The sequence below is a fragment of the Dreissena polymorpha genome, chromosome 3 (assembly GCF_020536995.1).
Source record: "Dreissena polymorpha isolate Duluth1 chromosome 3, UMN_Dpol_1.0, whole genome shotgun sequence".
Lineage (NCBI taxonomy): Eukaryota > Metazoa > Mollusca > Bivalvia > Myida > Dreissenidae > Dreissena > Dreissena polymorpha.
In genome coordinates, this window is record NC_068357.1 from 74,321,942 (window position 1) to 74,342,168 (window position 20,227).

A 20,227-nucleotide genomic window follows, 5' to 3' on the forward strand; every position below is an offset into this window, starting at 1 on the left:
ACAAGCCTAAGATAAATCCTTTAATATCGCTATACGTATAAAAATAAGGGCGAAACGACCCAGGAATAAGGGCGAAACGACCCAGGGCGAAACGACTCGGGGGGCGAAACGACTCGGGGGCGAACGGGATTTAGGGCGAAACGACCCGGATTCGCTTGAAAGATACTCGATAATAACTGTATATGTGAGAGATGTGAATATGTCTTAATGCATATTTTATTAATTGTGTGAGCGATTTGACTTATTTGTACAATCGTGATACATCGGCTTCTTCTTCTTCTTTTATAATAATGGCTATGTTCAAAACTGATACATTATGGCCATCTCGGAATATGGAATTATGTGCTGATCCAGAGTGTTATTTGTATACCCGTGGACCAAACATAAAGTGTATTGTAACCCTGTATGGTTTCTTCAATATGGAGGTTAATAGGGAATAATTTCATATTTATCATTTTATGTAACTTAAACAAACGCGGCATCGTAAACTGAAATTATATTAAGTGCATAACAATGTCTTAAAGTATTTATAGACTGCGTAGAAACATCTGCATTTACACTGTATGTGAGCTTGTTTTTGTTTCATGATTGTATTGCCATCATCACTACAGTCGATCGGGTAGTTCCGGATCTCGGGTAATTCCGAATCAACTCTATGATTTAATTAAAATATTAGTCTAAAAGATATTGCCATATCAATATAACTGTGATTTTTGGAAAATGTGATCAATTTCTAGCAATAACACAGTTTTGCTTCTTATTTCAACGGTGTTTTCATTGAAAATCACACTTTGGTAACTATCACAGTCGTGTCATTTTACCGTCGCACCGTCTATCTTTAACACGCGTCAACAATTAAAAGACGATTTAGAAGCACATTTCCTTGGTAAATGCTTGTACATTTGGCATGAATTTGTTTATTTATTAGTATTTTTAAATTCCTGTGAGTGATTTTAGTATATGTTTATGATTTATGGAAATAAAAGCATGGAAATTGCACCTCGTGTACATGTCAGTTGCGGATCAGCTGATTGGGGAAAATCTCAAAACAGTTTATTATTGTTTAAATACTGTGTTAGCAGGCCCGTACCCAGGCCATGGGCCCAGGGGCCCGGGCCCCCCCAGCTTGCTGTCGAACTATGATTTTTTTTTAATAATCGGCCCACTGCAATTTTTTTTCTCGTGCAAGGGCCCACAGTACGCTTTCCCTCAAAACAAAAGAGCATCTATGTTTTATTGCCCCTGATAAACAAGGGGATAAACGCTCGCCAATCGAGATAAGCCTCTAGGCAATGTTTTCTTATCGCTTTGTACACATCCCCGATCAGACCCCCATTGTGATCATGAATGCTTCATCTATCGATGGTTGATGTAACATGTATTTTGATACGTGCAGCGAATGGAAGCAACTGCTACAGGAGTTCGTAGACTATGCTCTGATAATTGCCGACGCAAGTTTTTTTCATTCTGTGAAAAGGCCCTAGACATGTTTGTCCCTTCTAAAAGTTTAATTGTTTTTTTAACATTTTATTGGGAATTTTTAAGTCCCAATATATACTTTTTGCATTGAGAATAGGGCCCTGAATTTGAACCGGAACAAAAACACTGACAAAGGTATTAAAACTGAGTATTTATAATTTTATAATTTTTGAAAGGAAATCACTGAAAAAGACTACGATGAGATAGTTACCATGTTTGTTTAAAAGAAAAACAGATTAATAAATTTGCCGAGCAACAGATAAAGTTTGGCAGAATTCAGTTTTTAAAATAATTGAGTACCGAGAATTGAGTAATATCAACTTATTAATGGCTCATTGGTAAAAAAATGAAAATTGAAACAACAAATCGATCTCATTATATAAGTTAACCTGATCCAGTGTAGAAAACTATTGTATAATTAAATTATCTCTTTCCTTGAATTTGTTTGATAACGGTAAAATATGTTAAATTGATTATTTAAGACTTTCATTATTTCACCCAAAAATTAGGCGTTTCGCGCAATTTTTTCCTCAAAAATGGCAAGGTCTTTCCCAAAAAATCAGATTTAAAAAAAACTGTGACGTTATTGATTTGTGAAAAAAATGATGGAAGCAATTTGAGAGTTGATGTGGGTAATCGTCAGTTTCAACCTGTTAGTTTCGGAAATCTAAAGCTTTTAATATTGTTGTGAATTCACACCAATGTTTAAAGCTTAAGACTTCCGAAATGTGCTGATTTACTTGTTATTTTCCATTAATTCATATCACAAAATACGTTTTTTATAAGCATTAAAATTCACCTTGCAAAGCGCCAAATAAATAAAAGTATATATATATGGAGGGGGGACCCCTCCCAAACCCTCCCCGGTTGGGCCCCCCCTGTAAAAAAATCCTGGGTACGGCCCTGGTTAGTAATATTTTAAAGCTCAAGCTACCACAAAAGTTTTTGTATACAGAAAGGAAAAGTGCCTAGTTTCTCATAAATATGATATAATGTTTCATTGGAATTATTTAATTATAATACTATTTTATGACTTCAATGTCGAGAAATACAGAGAATAAGATTGAATTTTGTTTATTCTGTCTGTCTTTCTGCCCTAAAACTTTAACATTGCTCATATAATGAAATTTTATGGACCTGGTTTTCCAAACTTAATATGTTCTTGCATCTGATTGAGATCTATTATGCATGCCAGTTATGAGGCATTAGGTCTAAGTCACAAGGTCAAGGCTAACACATACAGTAAGCATTTGTTGAATGCATCTTTGGTTTGTTTGTATGTTTATGTGTTAAGTAATAAGTTATAACATTTAAAGGTATAATAGCGGAGTGATAAAAAACCAGCGGAGTGCTAAAAACTGTACTATAGAAAAATATATGGATTAATAAATAATGGTAAGATGTTATTAGTGCTGGAAGGAGATTGGTTATATTTTAAATATTTATTCTATTTTTAATGTGTATTTATGCTGTGATTTTGCATTTCAGATAGTTGTCAAGTTGGACTGATGGGTCCTAAAAAGCACGGGTGCTCTGCACAGTCATTGGCAAAGAGGCTAAAGCGGATACTTTTATATATTTGTACATTATTGTGATCCTATTATTGTAAAATGTTGCCATACTATGTTATTTACCAAAAAATTCACTTGATATCTAGTATTGTCTTCCATTTCTTTACCATTTTTATCCCAGAGGTACTGGTTTATGTTTTTTTTTATACTTTTATTCCATTATTTTTACATTATTGGGATCCTATTATTGTTACATGTTATCATACTATAGTATTTACCAAAAAAGTAACTTGATATCTTGTATTGTTTTCCATTTCTTAAGCAAATTTATTCCAGAGGCACTGGTGTATGTTATACTTTTTATGGATGCTTTTATATATTTTTACATTATTGTGATCCTATAATTAGCAAATGCATTCCAGAGGTACTTGTTTATGTTCAGTTGTCATTTTTATGCCCCCGGATCGAATAATCGGGGCATATTGTTTTTGGCCTGTATGTCATTCTGTCCCAAAACTTTAACCTTAGTTAAAGTTTTTTGATAACTTTTGCAATATTTAAGATAGAAACTTGATATTTGGCATGCATGTGTATCTCATGGAGCTGCACATTTTGAGTGGTGAAAGGTAAAGGTCATCGTTCAAGGTCAAAGAAGCTAATCCAAGGAAGGAATAAGCTTTAAAGGGAGATAATTATCTGTACCTGCCAAATGATAAAAAAATCAAAGCGTCGCAATAGGGGGCATTGTGTTCCTGACAAACACATCTCTTGTTATAAATACATTTATATAAAGTTTTGTATTTTTTAGGACCTTAGCTATAAAAATATTTTCTAGTCATACTGTCATACATAAAATGTTCTAGTCATAAGCATATATGTAATATTTTCATACAGTTTGTACATTATTGTGATTCTATTGCTGTTAAATGTTATCATATTATGTTATTTCCCAAGAAGATATCTTGAGTTTATCAATGAATTGCTTGTATTGAGAATTTGTGTTTGTTTTATATAACAAATAATACAGAGGAATCCATTTCAAATCAAAACATATCTACTTTCCAACAGCTTTATTCTCCTGTGTACACACTATAATGTTATTAAATTGTCAGACAGTTATTAAACTGAAACAAACGAACTTATCTGATGTTTTATTTAATACATGCATCATTTTTTTGACAGTCAAAATAATTGTTGACAGTCAAAATAAGTTTTGAGATGATCCCTGACCTACATCTTCCCAATAGTCCGAGTGATCCGAAATTACCGCACTTGATTCAGAACTAGCCGACTTAATGCAAGTGAATAAGTTCTAATTGGCATTAGAAATGTATTGGTAAGTATTAATAAATTAATATGGCCTGAAAGATGAAATATTTTGCCTCAACAATCCAAGTATTTTGAAAGCAATTGCTTTCTTTTAAAAATATTAACACCATTATTTACGCTAGTGATCCGGAACTACCGGACCGACTGTACACCATTTCGAACCTGATTTTGACATTTTGGCATTTCATCGATAAGAATAGGGTACCCATAAGAATAAGATATAAAAACAATTGTATCAGATCATCTTTTAGGGTTCTGGTTTGAATATTGAACAGTTGACATATATTTCATGTGTAAACTGTAACCTTGTTAGAACCGGTGACAATAATTTGGAAAGTACATTTTTATCAAGCTGTGCCTGTGAGCATGTCATTTTATAGATCAGTTGAATGTTATTGACTACATTCGGGATTTTCTGCGCATGCACACTCACTGGTTGGCAAAAACACTGGTTACAGCAACGTAAAACATGTATAAAGGGCTCTTGTTAAGTCAATAAATTGGTAATAAGACCGAAATAAACATTAAAACTATTAAAATATAATGCAAATATATCAAATTAGTACCAAATAGATGTATATTCACAAATCAAATTTCCTCATCATAAAATACCATGTAGTTATAAGCATATAGAGTAAACGTGATCGGATGACTAAATACTGACAATTCCACATAACAAAACAATAAATTTGCCGTATTCTTTCTGATAGTGAGACTTTAATAAATGATGTTTCAAAAATAATAAAAATGTATTAATTTCATTATGCTTGTAGCTGTTTGTGTGGATAGTGTTATTTTTTATCAGCGATAGATAGTGTTAGAGGTGCATTTAATCAATTATAAAACAATTAAAGCCCTAAAAAGCGTAATACATTACAATTTTTTAATTTTTTGGTGATTTTCTTTTACATTAAATGACAATATTAATACAATTTACATGAAGCATACATAGGGAAAAACCCTGCATATTATGCAAATTGAACTGTCTTTGCATGTATGTTGAAATCTCTTTACTAGTAAAGTGCTTTCCACAGGATTTTTGTCAGGCGCCTCGGGGCTGCTAGGGGTGGTTCGGGAGGGGTGTCCCCTCCAGACGTTGATTTTTTTTAATTTAACGTGACAATTCACGTTCTGTGGTGCATTATAACACAAAGAAAAACAGCGTCAAAAGATGTCATTTGGTGCGCTATGACTCTTCAAAAAAATCCCCCAGTCATTTAAATACATTTTTTTTATTGCTTAATTGTTTTCAAACTTTCCCGCACAGATAGTAAAATCCAGACTCGAACGATTCCCCAATACATCCGTTTCAACCCGACTCTATTACTGTATACTTACTACTTTCTATTTATTATCCGATAATCCCGTTTATTCCGTTTTTATCAATCACTTTCTGGTAAATATTTACGATAAAAGCTCTCAATTATTTCTTCAACACAAACCTTGCCATTTGTTAGGTGACTATTTAAAGATTTGATGAAATATTGCCTCTGAATAAGCCTCAATCCCCTGACCTGTTGCGTGCTTGTTAAAACTCTCAATACACGCACGCTTTTGTATGCAAATGACGCGACGTTGTACATGCTGCATAATTTTCTCTCTCTTTTTAATTGAGAAAAAGATTTGACACAAAATAAATTTTCACTGCTAATTTGAAGCAAAAATATTTAATGTTGCGGTAACATTTACATTCGGAAGTGTGTTTCGGATTAAAAACGCGTTAACATCGCATTACAGGAATGGGTTTTGAATTACAAATTTAATTACAGTCAAACCTGAATTCAGCGGTCAGTCAAGTGAAATGGCCAAAGTGACCATTGTCCACAGGTGACCGTTGAATTCGGATCACAATTTTAAGATGGTTTGTCAGTTGGTAGTAGTGCTTCCTCGTTACCCCCACCCAGTCGTTTGCATACTGTGTTAACTATGCATGATAACAGAATTTACTTACATTGAATAATACATAATAACATCTTATAGATTGATTTAATTTCATATTGTTATTAAACTAAAGCAATGAACTTATCAACGTAAGTGTTATTGTTTTCTCATGCATCTCGATCATTCAGTAAATAAAACTTGTGACGTGCTGTTGACAAGTCTAAAAAGGGATTTGCTTTCATAAACCGATAGTACGGCGATATTGTACCGTTCTTATTAAAAGAAAACGACGCAAAACGTTTGTTAAAATTTATTCGTACGCAAACATCACACAAAAAGCATTTTAATTCAACAACCTCATACAAAATACAACGCTTCAAACTCACATTTGCATTCGATTCATACTTCTCCATAATTTCTCGCTTACGCTTAAGCACACTCTTAATTTGCGTATGTCCAACACAGAGCTCAATTGCAATTACACGCAAACTTTTTCCAGATGCAAATAGTTTCAAACACTTGACTCGCTCCTCTAATGGGAGGAACTTAAGTTTACCACTTATTGTTATTCCATGATTTATTATTCCGATTGCTTTTAAAAGTGTTGTGAACGCTAGAAAGCTCTTTTAAAGAATGATCCGAAAATGTTATTTTAAAATCGATACTCAATGATGTTAGTACAATGTACTAATTAGCGGTCATATAATTAGCGATTATTACTTTAAACATGTCAAAAACTCTGACATATTTTCTGTTGAAGAAACCCCCACAATTATTCCCGGAAAACAAACCTTCTCAACACCTTATTATTTGTTTACTTGCAGCGGGCCGCTTTTATAATATCAAAGGAAATTACCGCTATCAAACGCTTTAACCGCAAAATAGACGGACAAATGATGTGCAGTGTTTTTCATTTTTGCGACTCGAGACGACTGACGCGTGACCGTTGATTTTTTCAGTTCAAACATGAATTTCGGAGTTGAAAATAGTGGCCGTTGGCCGTTATGGACAGGTGGCCGTTAAATTCAGGTGTAATATAGAGTGTTTTTCGTCGGGGGGATTCCAGACTGACCGTTGTCTGCAGGTGACCGGTAAATTCAGGTGGCCGTTAGGTCAGTTTCGACTGTATTCCCATTTGAGATTTCAACAAATATTAACCGTTGCGTTATAAATTAACAGTAATTTGTTTAAACACTTTACGAGTCAAATAAATGTTTTGATGGAATTATGCATGAAATTCACGTTGTCCACGGCTGTTTTCGGAGAAAACCTGAGGTATTGTCATAGCCAGCTCGTTGTCAGCTGTCCGCCGTAGGCGTCGTGCTTAAACCTTAATATTGGCTCTAATATCAAAGTGCTTCCACCTACAACTTTGAAACTTCATATGTAGATGTTCCTTGATGAGTTCTTCACGCCACACGCATTTTTGGGTCACTAGGTCAAAGGTCAAGGTCACTGTGACCTCTTATATAAAACTTTAACATGGGCTCTAAAATCAAAGTTCTTCCACCTACAACTTTGAAACTTCATATGTAGATGCACCTTTATGAGTTCTACACGCCACACCCATTTTTGGGTCACTAGGTCAAAGGTCAAGGTCACTGTGACCTCTAAAAAAAAATAATATTAATTTCTGACAAGCTTTTGCAGCCGAGCCTTCACCATTATATAATATGTACTTTTTCAATAAAACTGAAAAATCTCGAATTGCGTAAAATTGATTAATAACATATGAAATTGGCAACATTTAGATATAATATAAGCTAAGATACATCATATACCATTTAATTAAACCACACACTACCAATAAAATGGAGTACACAAGTTAAATTCTAAGAAATTTATTTTTTATAATTTTAATATGTCACCCCAAAAAACGTCAATTTTTAGCTCATCTATTAAAAAAAAAAAAAAAGAGCTATTGTCATCACCTTGGCGTCGGCGTCTGATTAAGTTTTGCGTTTAGGTACACTTTTCTCATTAAGTATCAATGCTATTACATTCAAACTTGGTACACTTACTTACTATCATGAGGGGACTGGGCAGGCAAAGTTAGATAATTCTGGCTTGTATTTTGACAGAATTCTGTTCCCTTTTTATACTTAGAAAATTGAAAATATTGGTTAAGTTTTGTGTTTAGGTCCATTTTATTCCTTAAGTATCAAAGCTATTGCTTTCATACTTGCAACACTTACTAACTATCATAAGGGGACGGTGCAGGCAAAGTTATGTAACTCTGACTGTTATTTTGACAGAATTATGTGCCCTTTTTATACTTAGAAAATTGAAAATTTGGTAAGTTTTGTGTTAATGTCCACTTTTCTCCTAAAGTATCAAAGCCATTACTTTCATACTTGCAACACATACTAACTATCGTAAGGGGACTGTGCAGGCAAAGTTATGTAACTCTGACTGGCATTTTGACGGAATTATGTGCCCTTTTTATACTTAGAAAATTGAAAATTTGGTTAAGTTTTGTGTTTTGGTCCACTTTTTTCCTAAAGTATCAAAGCCATTGCTTTCATACTTGCAACACTTACTAACTATCGTAAGGGGACTGTGCAGGCAAAGTTATGTAAAGCTGACTGTCATTTTTACGGAATTATGGGCCCTTTATACTTAATAATTTGGTTAAGTTTTGTGTTTTGGTCCACTTTACCCCTAAAGTATCATAGATATTGCTTTCATACCTCTACTTGGAACACTCGCAAACTATCATAAGGGGACAGTAAAGGACAAGTTGCATAACTATGGTTGTCATTTTTACCAAATTATGGCCTTTTTTTGACTAAGTAACTTGGTTACATTTTGTGTTTAGATTCACTTTACTTCTAAAGTAACGAGGCTATTGCTTTTAAACTTTAAATACTTTCATGCTATCATGAGGGTACTGTACCTGGCAAGTTGAATTTTACCTTGACCTTTGAATGACCTTGACTCAAGGTCAAATTATTAAATTTTGCTTAAATTGCCATAACTTATTTATGATTAGATTTGATTGATACTTTAACAAAACAACTCTTACCTGATCCCACAAATGACTCCGTCCAAACCATCCCCCACGAATCCCCCCCACCCCGAATCCCCCCCCCATTATTAATTTTTTAATTAAAGATCATCTTATAAATGATCACCACACCCTCACACTATACCCCCCCCTCCCTACCCCCACCCCCTAAAAATAATTTGTATGCCCCCGGTAGGGTGGCATATAGCAGTTGAACTGTCCGTCAGTATGTGAGTCCGCAAAAAACTTTAACATTGGCCATAACTTTTTCACTTTTTAAGATAGCAACTTGATATTTGGCATGCATGTGTATCTCATGGAGCTGCACATTTTGAGTGGCGAAAGGTCAAGGTCATCCTTTAAGGTTAAATGTCAAATTTATGGTGTCTGACAATCCGAAAACTTTAACATTGGCCATAACTTTTTCAATATTGAAGATAGCAACTTGATATTTGGCATGCATGTGTATCTCATGGAGCTGAACATTTTGAGTGGTGAAAGGTAAAGGTCATCCTTCAAGGTCAAATGGCAAATATATGGCGTCTGTCCGTCAGAAAACTTTAACATTGGCCATAACTTTTTTAATATTGAAGATAGCAACTTGATATTTGGCATGCATGTGTATCTCATAAAGCTGCACATTTTAAGTGGTGGAAGTTCAAGGTCAAGGTCATCCTTCAAGGTCAATTTTTTTTTATCAAAGCGGAGTTTTCATGAAGCTAAACATTTTGAGTGGTGGAAGTTCAAGGTCATCCTTCAAGGTAAAGGTCATCCTTCAAGGTCAAGGGTCAAAAAACAAATAAAAAATTTCAAAGCAGCATTATCATGAAGCTGCTCATTCTAAGTGTTGGAAGTTCAAGGTCAAGGTCATTCTTCAAGGTCAAGGTCAACCTTCAAAGTTAAAAAAATGAATCAAAGCGGCGTTATCATGAAGCTGCACATTTTAAGTGGTGTAGGTTAAAGGTCAAGATCATCCTTTAAGGTCAAGGTCATCCTTCAAGGTCAAAGGTCAAACAAAATTTAAAAAAAGATCACAGCAGCGTTATCATGAAGCTGCACATTTTGAGTGGTGGAAGTTCAAGGTCAAGGTCATCCTTCAAGGTAAAAAAAAAAGAAAAATTCAAAGCGGCATTCTCATGAAGCTACACATTTTAAGTGGTTAATGTTCAAGGTCGCGGTCATTCTTCAAGATTAAGGTCATCCTTTAAGGTCAAAGGTAAAAAAAAATAAATAATAATTTCAAAGCGGTGCAATAGGGGGCATTGTGTTTGAAAACACATCTTTTGCTTTTTTCAAACATGGTTAAAAAGCACAAATATTTATTTATTTTTGTTTTTGAAATACCGTCCAACCATCCCACCCAAAAATACCCCCCCCCCCTCCCAAAGAATTTTTTTAATATTTTTTTTGCATTTTTGGGGGCATTTTTGGAAGATAATGTAATAAATGACCACAACCCCACATTATACACCCCTCTCCACTCCACCACTCCAATCTTTGTGATTGAAATTGAGATAGGTCCCTACACCTTCAAAATGAAAAATAGATGAGCGGTCTGCACCCGCAATGCGGTGCTCTTGTTTACCATTGTAACCACATAAATATAATTTTAAAAATTCTGTCACATAAAATTCTGCGAAACTGCTCAAATATGTTCATCTACATATTGTCATCATAAAACACAAATAAAAAGGGGGGGTCACCGCACTTTTAACAGAGATTTTTTGTTTTAACTATCCCTAACGTCTATGTCAAATTTCATAAATACAGCAATTAGGCAAAACCAAAGTACCTGTACATAGATTGTTAAAAATATGCATAACTATTAAAAATTGTTTTCAAACTTAACTGGGATCACAACAGCTTACCAAAAGACAATAATAAAAAACAATATTTAATCACAAACATTATACCAGTGCTCCAGCTAGGCCTAAATTGAAGGGCGCCCCTCCCTGACCTCCGGAAATTCCGCCCTGCCCTTACCTAGGACCCCCCTGCCCTGAAAAAAAAAAAATTTATATATTTTTTACATATGATGATTAATAGCCTCTTTTTACAATACATTGTAATTAATTTATTTTCATTGTATATGTTATATTTGAATTGTTTAATAATAATGGGAATAATATATTCTAACAATTATTAATAACATATAAATTAACACGCAAGAGGAAGCATTCCAGAAACACCCGCGCGCTCGTAAATGCCCTTTTGACAAAATACTGCGCATCCAAAGTGCCCTTTTGACAGAAAAGCCCCCCTGCCCTTTCAAATCCTAGCTGGAGCACTGTAATACCATACAGAATCAAGCTCAACCTTAATCATTAATAACTGAAAAGTACTTGTTCACAGATTTCGGCATGTTTTGAAGTTTGTGATTAAATGCTTTAAATGTATAAATGTAAACAACAGGACTAAAGGGCTCCAGTATAAAACAAGAATGAAATTAAAGAAAGAAAATAAAGTATAAAAAAAAGTTAACCCCACCTGGAATCGAACCACTGGCAATAATTATTGTATTATGAACCAACTCGGTCATTTCTAATGATACTGATAACAAAAATATTGAGTTGTGATAATAGCATCATGGGTGTTGCTATAAAATATCCTCGGTTAAATAAACTGCAACATATTTCATATTTAAATGAAATTTCCCTTTGAACTTAAGAACAGTATTTAGAAACCATGAAATACAGAATGAAAAACTACAGTTTACAACTCTCAGAGTGAAATTACATGTAGATTGAAAAAAATACAGTGTAGAACTCCCAGATTGAATTAATTCCTGTACTTATAATAGCTTGATTGGTCATAGTCATGACCTCCGCTACTACTTAAATGTACCCTGGGTACTCTTAATTATACTTTAAAGTAACCCAGGCAATAGGAAATATACTAAAACATACCAAGGAATTCTAACCCTAAATTGGTCGTTGTCGGCTATTATTTTCTAATTAATTATGTTCATATTTTTGTCACTATAATATTTTATAAAATGACCTCTATATTATCGAAACTCATACCAAAAAAAGAATCTTGAAGCAAGTTTTGTTCAAAGAGAATTATGTTTCTTATTCAGTGTTTTTTTATGTCCCCCACTATAGTAGTGGGGGACATATTGTTTTTGCCCTGTCTGTTGGTTGATTGGTTGTTCTGTTGGTTGGTTGGTTGGTTGGTCTGTTTGCGCCAACTTTAACATTTTGCAATAACTTTTGCTATATTGAATATAGCAACTTGATATTTGGCATGCATGTGTATCTCATGGAGCTGCACATTTTGAGTGGTGAAAGGTCAAGGTCATCATTCAAGGTCAGAGGTCAAATATATGTGGCCAAAATCGCTTATTTTATAAATACTTTTGCAATATTGAAGATAGCAACTTGATATTTGGCATGCATGTGCATCTCATGGAGCTGCACATTTTGAGTGGTGAAAGGTCAAGGTCATCCTTCAAGGTCAGAGGTCAAATATATGTGGCCCAAATCGCTTATTTTATGAATACTTTTGCAATATTGAATATAGCAACTTGTTATTTGGCACGCATGTGTATCTCATGGAGCTGCACATTTTGAGTGGTGAAAGGCCAAGGTCAAGGTCATCCTTCACAAGGTCAAGGTCATCCTTCAAAGTCAAACGTCATATAGGGGGACATTGTGTTTCACAAACGCATCTTGTTTTCATTCAAAATCGGGTCCGGTAATCCGCCCCATTTGCAATTGAGAAAAGAATATAATTTTTCCAAAATGGGAGCTAAAAATTCCAAAGTCCCAAAGTTCCCAAAGTTTGTTTTTGAGATCTCAATATTTTGTTCATCTCCCATCCATATAACATGTATAACATTTGTATTCTCTATTTTGAAGCATTTTTTTAGTAAAACAACAACACCAGTTACACTAATTTCCCAATTTGAGTCAAAACGCTGCAAATTTTCCCAATCCAAATGAACCCAGCCCCATTCCCAAAATGGTGGAAAAAAACAACTGTTTTTCCATATTGTGTTTTAGGACATCAGATTTGGGACAGTAGTACCCTAGCCGACAAAAAGGCGACAATGACCAATGAAGCCTGAGAATGTTAATGATGAAATTAAAGTGTGAACACTACTATCCTTTATTCCCATATTATTTGGCCTCGTCATTTTATCGTGACTTTGAGGAGTCCACTTGAAAAAAAACTCTTAAAGTTTTGAGAAGTTTTTATTTATTTAGTGTTTATTTATGAAAATAATGCTGATTCTTTTTTATCTGGTTTTCATTAGAAAGTAGGTCATATTTACTATGATTTTTAGCTCTGCTGTTTGCGGACCAAACCTGAGGTATTGTCATAGCCAGCTTGTCGTGCCGTCGTCCGTGTCGTGCTAAAAGCTTAACATTTTGTCAAGGTTTTGAACATTGGCTCTAAAATCAAAGTGCTTCCACATACAACTTTGAAACTTCATATGTAGCTGCACCTTGATGAGTTCTACATGCCACACCCATTTTTGGGTCACTAGGTCAAAGGTCAAGGTCACTGTGACTTCTAAAAAAAAAAAAAAATCTGTCAAGCTTTCATTTATTCAAAACTGCACCCGCAGCCGAGCGTTGCAACCGTTATGCTGTGCTCTTGTTAATTAAGAAACAAATTATTGTATTTTTATGCCCCCCTTCGAAGAAGAGGGGGTATATTGTTTTGCACATGTCCGTCTGTCCGTCAGTCGGTCTGTCCACGAGATGGTTTCCGGATGATAACTCAAGAACTCTTAGGCCTAGGATCATGAAACTTCATAGGGTCATTGATCATGACTGGCAGATGATCCCTATCGATTTTCAGGTCACTGGGTCAAAGGTCAAGGTCGCAGTGACTTGAAATAGTAAAATGGTTAAGGAATGATAACTCAAAAATGCTTAGGCCTAGGATCATAAAACTTCAGAGGTACATTGATCATGACTGGCAGATGATCCCTATTGATTTTCAGGTCACTAGGTCAAAGGTCAAGGTCACAGTGACTTGAAATCGTAAAATTGTTTCCTGAGGATAACTCAAGACTGCTTACGCCTAGGATCATGAAACTTCATAGGTACATTGATCATGACTGGCAAATGAACCCTATAGATTTTCAGGTCACTAGGTCAAAGGTCAAGGTGACTCAAAACAGTAAAATGGTTTCCGGATGATAACTCAAGAATGCTTACGCCTAGGATCATGAAACTTCATAGGAACATTGATCATGACTGGCAATTGACCCCTATTGATTTTCATGTCACTAGGTCAAAGGTCAAGGTCTCAGTGACTCGAAATAGTAAAATGGTTTCCGGATTATAACTCAAGAATGCTTACACCTAGGATCATGAAACTTCATAGGTACATTGATCATGACTGGCAGATGACCTCTATTAATTTACAGGTCACTAGGTCAAAGGTCAAGGTCACAGTGACTCGAAACAGTAAAATGGTTTCCTGATGATAACTCAAGAATAATTAGGCCTAGGATCATGAAACTTTATAGGAACATTGATCATGACTGGCAGATGACCCCTATTGATTTTCAGCTCACTAGGTCAAAGGTCAAGGTCACAGTGACAAAAAACGTATTCACACAATGGCTGCCACTACAACTGACAGCCCATATGGGGAGCATGCATGTTTTACAAACAGCCCTTGTTTTGTTTATGGTTTATTAAAAGGTTTATCAAATGTTTTATAAGCCGCTTATTTGTACAAAAAATAATGTACAAATATTTTATTAACAACATGAGCAAGTGTTTTGTTTTTCCATTTAACAACTACTTAATTTATAGAACAAACACGTTGGCATAGTAACAAATCTTGGCAACAAAAGGGATAGGCCGATATTATAAGAAACTTTGTACATGATACAGATGACTACAGGGAGCTTATTCTTGCCAGTATTTTGTTTAATATTGCTGATTTAAATGCAGTTTTGCTGTTATTTCCAAGAATAAACATTTAAGTGTAGAATTACATATAAAACATGTGTGTTTTTAATCGTTTCACTTCAAATATTTATATGTATTTATTAAGAAGGCCCATTCTATGGATATGAATGCTTCTTTTTTTTTCAAATTAATCACAAATTGCTTAACATACATGTATGCTATATGTATATATTTAAATTAATGTCACTGTACACTCATTATAAACTGTTTCCTCTTTACAAAGTTGCATCTGGCTATAAAATGTTTAATCAGTAAAAAATGTTAGTCTTTTAATACCGTAAGTCTGAATGCAACGGAATGAGGTGCTTATTAACTTTGAACAGGCTTGTGGAAACGGTTTTTTAAAAATTTGTCTTAAATTGGTATGTCATCAAAGCTCAACACAAATACAAATGTAGGTAAGCAAGTGATTTAACCCTTTGCATGCTAGGAAATTTGTTGTCTTCTAAAATGTTGTCTGCTGAATTTCTAAAATTAGCATTTTCTTCGATTTTTTTTCAAAGAATACTATCAGAATAGCAAACAGTTTGGATCCTGATGAGACGTGGCGTCTCATCTGGATCCAAACTGTTTGCAAAGGCATTCAAAATTCGGTTCTAGCACTGAAAGAGTTAAGGGCACAAGGCTCTAATTGTCCTTTGCAAAGGCATGTTGGCAGACATGCTGCAAAACTTTGGTCGCACGGTAGCACTGAGGGTGCTGATTTGATTTGTTGGGATATAACACTGCTAGTACTGGAAATACATGTACATTGATGTGCTTGTATATTATTGACTACCATAATTATGCAGTTCAGTATGAAAATAATTTCATAGATGTGCCCAATATTTGGAGTTGAAGCTTAATGGAACTGGTTCATGGAGCAAAATGTCATTGGATGTTTGTATGGTACCATTGAAGTACCATAGATATATGCCCCTTGAAATGTTTGCTAAAATTAAATTAAAAAAATTATTTATCTTTTTAAATTCAGGGTCAGGTATTCTACATTGCATGATATAAAACAAATGTAATACACATTAGATGAAAGTCCCCCTTTACCCCCAGCAAAATTTTCCATTTTAATATGTTTTCAACTTTCACCCATGAATACAGTTTGAAGCATTATATAAACAAAAGTACGCAGTATTTTTTTGCTTGAATTTAAGTCCGGTAGTTGGGCCCATTACTAATTGATAAAAGTACATATTTTTCTAAATGGGATTTATAAAATACCTAATTGTAGGTTTCCAATAGTTTTTAATGAGTATCAACATTTAGTTCATCTCCCAGTCCCATCAAGTTCTCTAAGTTGAATCTTAGTAAATGTAATATTGAAATCACTTTTACATTGTATTTTCAATGTTAAGGTATTATTAAGCAAAAACAGCAATATCAATTTCCCAAGTTTAGTCAAAGCAATACAATAAGTTTTCCCAGTCCAAAACGACCCGGCCCCATTCCAAAAATGATGGGTAAAAAACTCTGTTATTGCTCTCATGTTTCTGATTGTCTCATTACAGATTTATCGTAACTGGAAACATTATGAGGAAACGCTGCAGATTGAAGTACATGGTGATGTTGCTTGGTGTTGTTGGAATCATTGTCCTCTTTGAAATCCTCCAGAAGTGGAGGTTAGAAGTGATTGACCAACAACTAAACGTGGTACTGTCTGGCCGGAAGGAGCAAAGTGAAACAGCCTTGCAGGGTATACAAGCCGATAGGTTGAGACTAATAAAGAAGGTGTTGAAAACTAATTACTTGGATTCTACTAAGGAATATGTATTTGTACAAAATATATTGTCACGCTCAATGTCAGGAAATGGATCTCATGTTTTGACAATCTGCATGCATGCTACGGCCAATCATTTGCATTATCTGACAGATCTGATGGCTGTATGGACGGGACCAGTTTCTGTGACAGTGTTCACTCATCATGGGCAAGATATAACGGATTTGTTGGAGAATTTGCTGTATTACAAACACTGTTTTGAAAATATATCTAAGTTTGTTTCATTTCATATTGCATATCCAGTGTCTATTTCTATTGAAGTAAAACCTTCAAATGTCTGGAATTTTGAATGTGAAATGGAACCTGAGCATTTGATACGAAATGATAGCAGTAACTTTAAAAGTAAGGTTCCCTACCCTCATAACGTGCTTAGAAACATTGCTATAACATTTGCGAAAACGCCTTATATTTTGTCATTAGATATTGATATGATACCTTCTGTAAACCTGCATTCACAGTTTGAACAGTTTGTTAAACGACGCCAGAGTTTGCTTTCGGATATGTCATCCAAGGTGGCTTTTGTTTTACCTGCCTTTGAGTCTTCAGCACCCGTGTCTGTGTTTAATAAAGGTAAACTTTTGGATCACTGGAAAAGAAATTTAGTACGGCCTTTTTATCAATTTGCATGTAGAGACTGCCATTCCAACACGGATTATGATTTATGGGAAAAGTTACCTTCCATCAGTTTTTTGGATATTGGATATAATGCTGTGTTTGAGAGACCTTGGGAACCGTTCTTCATTGCCAGAAAACAAGACATGCCATTGTATGATGGGAGATTCAAACAGTATGGATTCAACAGATTTAGTCAGGTATATGTAATGTACTATTAAAACATGACATACTATTGAAGGCATTAACATGAGTTTGGGATTTATTTACTACCAGTTAAAAATATGTGTCAAAGGACACTTAAAATTTCAGCCCTGGAAGTCTCATGTAAGATTGTAAGTCAAAAGGATTTATATGAATGCTCATAACTTGCAATATCCAACTCTTGAAAGTGACTTATTCTTATCTTTCAATTATTGTGGAAAACTTAATTGAAATTCAAAGTGTAAAATCTGAGTGTCTGAACAATCTTAATGTACGCAAGATATATATTTCTTTGATAAATATATGTAAGCTACTTTCAATGTGTGAAACCAGTGCGTTATACTTCAATCATTTTTAGTTCTGCTGAGATATACTATGCTCATGTGAGGGTTTTTAGGATACTGTGATGTCCAGCATCTGTCATGTGTGCATGGCTACACTTTTTCTTTTTACGATCACATTTTATTAAAACTTTAGATGAAAGATCTTGGATGACCCTCTGTCAAAGTCGTTTCAATATTTCTGGTATGTTGTATAATAATTTTGTCGGTCTCCCAGGGCTAAAAATGGATATTTAATTTTTGCATCTGAAACTACAAGAGTCAGGGGTTTAATATATTTGTTGTGTAACATCGTCTAGTGTTCCATTACTAAGTTTGGTCAAATCTTGTCCCAAAAGTCGAAAAAGGCCATGCTCCAAGGACAATATGTGGCATGTAACATGGTGGCCCTTTACAAAGTTTGTTCAAATACCTAATGCCCCTGTAGTAAAAATAGCCCTGTAATGGGGGTTACTTGTATCCATTATATTTATTTTGTAAAACTTAAAAAATCTTTTTCTCTTAATCCTCTATCAAATTTGGTCAAATTATGTTAGTAGAGAAAAAATGGCCCAGTCCTGGGAATTACTTGTATCCGTTACATTATGGTGGTATAAACTTTAAAAAATATGTTTGTCTGCAATATCAGGGCCCAGTTTTGGGGTTTTAATATTGTATGGTTGTCCTCTTACAAATTTGTTCTCATCATGCCCTTGGGGTCCAAACATGCCTCTCTAGTGGAGTGACTTGTTTCCATTAAATGTATAAAGTAAAAACCTTAAAAAAAGCATTCTGCTATTAAAGTGCAGAGCCCAGAAGTTTGGTCTTTGAGGTATTACATAATACAGTCCAGACAGGCTAATCAGGGACGACATTGTCCGCTTTTATTGAATTTTCATTAAAGGAACTCTCTTCGAAATGAAAATTCAATCTAGGCAGAAATAGTTGTCCCAGATTAGCCTGTGCTTACTGCACATGCATAAAGCCCAGTTTTCCTCAGGACGAGACTTTTGTTACAAATATGTTGCAGATTTGCGAGATGCACATGTTGGGATACAGCTTCGCCGTGATGAACAACGCCTTTGTGATTCACCGGGGCTTTAAAGAGCCAGAAAGTTTCCATGAAACTAAAGATTTAGAACATCGTCAGAATGAGTTGGTGTTCAAGGAATTTGAGGCAGAGCTGAAATTGCGATACCAGGGAAGTGGTAGAAATTGCTGATTTATTTGTGGGTGTTGCAATGAATTGTTTATACACCTAACAAGTTGTTATCAGTTGTATGGATCCAACAGAAACGACCCCTACTACCTGCTCTCAAGATCTGAGGCAGGTCCACATATTCAGGCTGATGACAGGCTAAAACCACATGAACCACCACCTGTTAAACATGTTTAAGATTGGCCAGTCGGGCCATTCCCCCTGTCAGACACGTGCTACAGTACACTCCTTCCCACTACAGGACATCCTCAGACCTGGTAGAGGAGACCATTGCAAAGGGAAGCTTTATGGCAGTGTAGAGGACCTGCAGTCCTGCGGCTACCTTTGCAAGAGAGCCAACCTGTCCATCCAAGTGATCGACACTTATTACAAGAAGATTATCAGCTTTTCTTCATTTTTCGTTTTATTTAGCTGTGGAACATGTCATCACTATTTATTAATTAATTGAAGTGAATTGGTCTTTTAAATCATTTTTAGCTTGGCTGTTTTCGGAGAAAAGCCGAAGTATTGTCATAGCCAGCTCGTCGTCCGCTGTCCGAAGTTTGCGGTTGTAGGTGCAGTTTTGAATAAATGAAAGCTTGTCATAAGTGACCAAGTGACACAAAAATGGGTGTGGCGTGTAGAACTCATCAAGATGCATCTTTATATGAAGTTTCAAAGTTGTATGTGGAAGCACTTTGATTTTAGAGCCTATGTTAAGGTTTAAACATCATCTCTGAAATCCAAAGATGAGGGTTGTTATATTGGTGTTTAGCATAATATAATCAAGGGGTAATCAAGATTCTGTACAGATACGGTTAAAGAAGGCAGCCTGGGGTAGAAAATGGCTACGCCCTAGTGGCAACAAGATTTATATTGTCTTTTTAAAAATCCTAACTGAAACTGCAAGGCCAAGGGGGTCACATTTATATAAAGTTATTTAGTAAATATCTTCAAGGTCATAGTTCCATATTTTCTT

The 20,227-nt window shown here is 35.0% G+C and overlaps 1 protein-coding gene across 2 annotated transcripts; it reads left to right on the top strand.

Moving 5' to 3' along the window:
• Nucleotides 1-378: 378 nt before the first annotated feature.
• Nucleotides 379-19,723, top strand: LOC127874780 (beta-1,4-glucuronyltransferase 1-like). Of its 2 annotated transcripts, none has more exons than XM_052419396.1 (3): nucleotides 379-425; nucleotides 16,646-17,726; nucleotides 19,081-19,723. In XM_052419396.1, exons 1-3 carry the CDS (start codon nucleotides 406-408, stop codon nucleotides 19,270-19,272), a joined length of 1,293 nt encoding a protein of 430 aa, XP_052275356.1. In that variant the 5' UTR covers nucleotides 379-405; the 3' UTR covers nucleotides 19,273-19,723. The 2 variants fall into 2 exon arrangements, with proteins under 2 accessions (XP_052275356.1, XP_052275357.1); XM_052419397.1 differs by having other exon boundaries at nucleotides 415-561.
• Nucleotides 19,724-20,227: the final 504 nt, after the last annotated feature.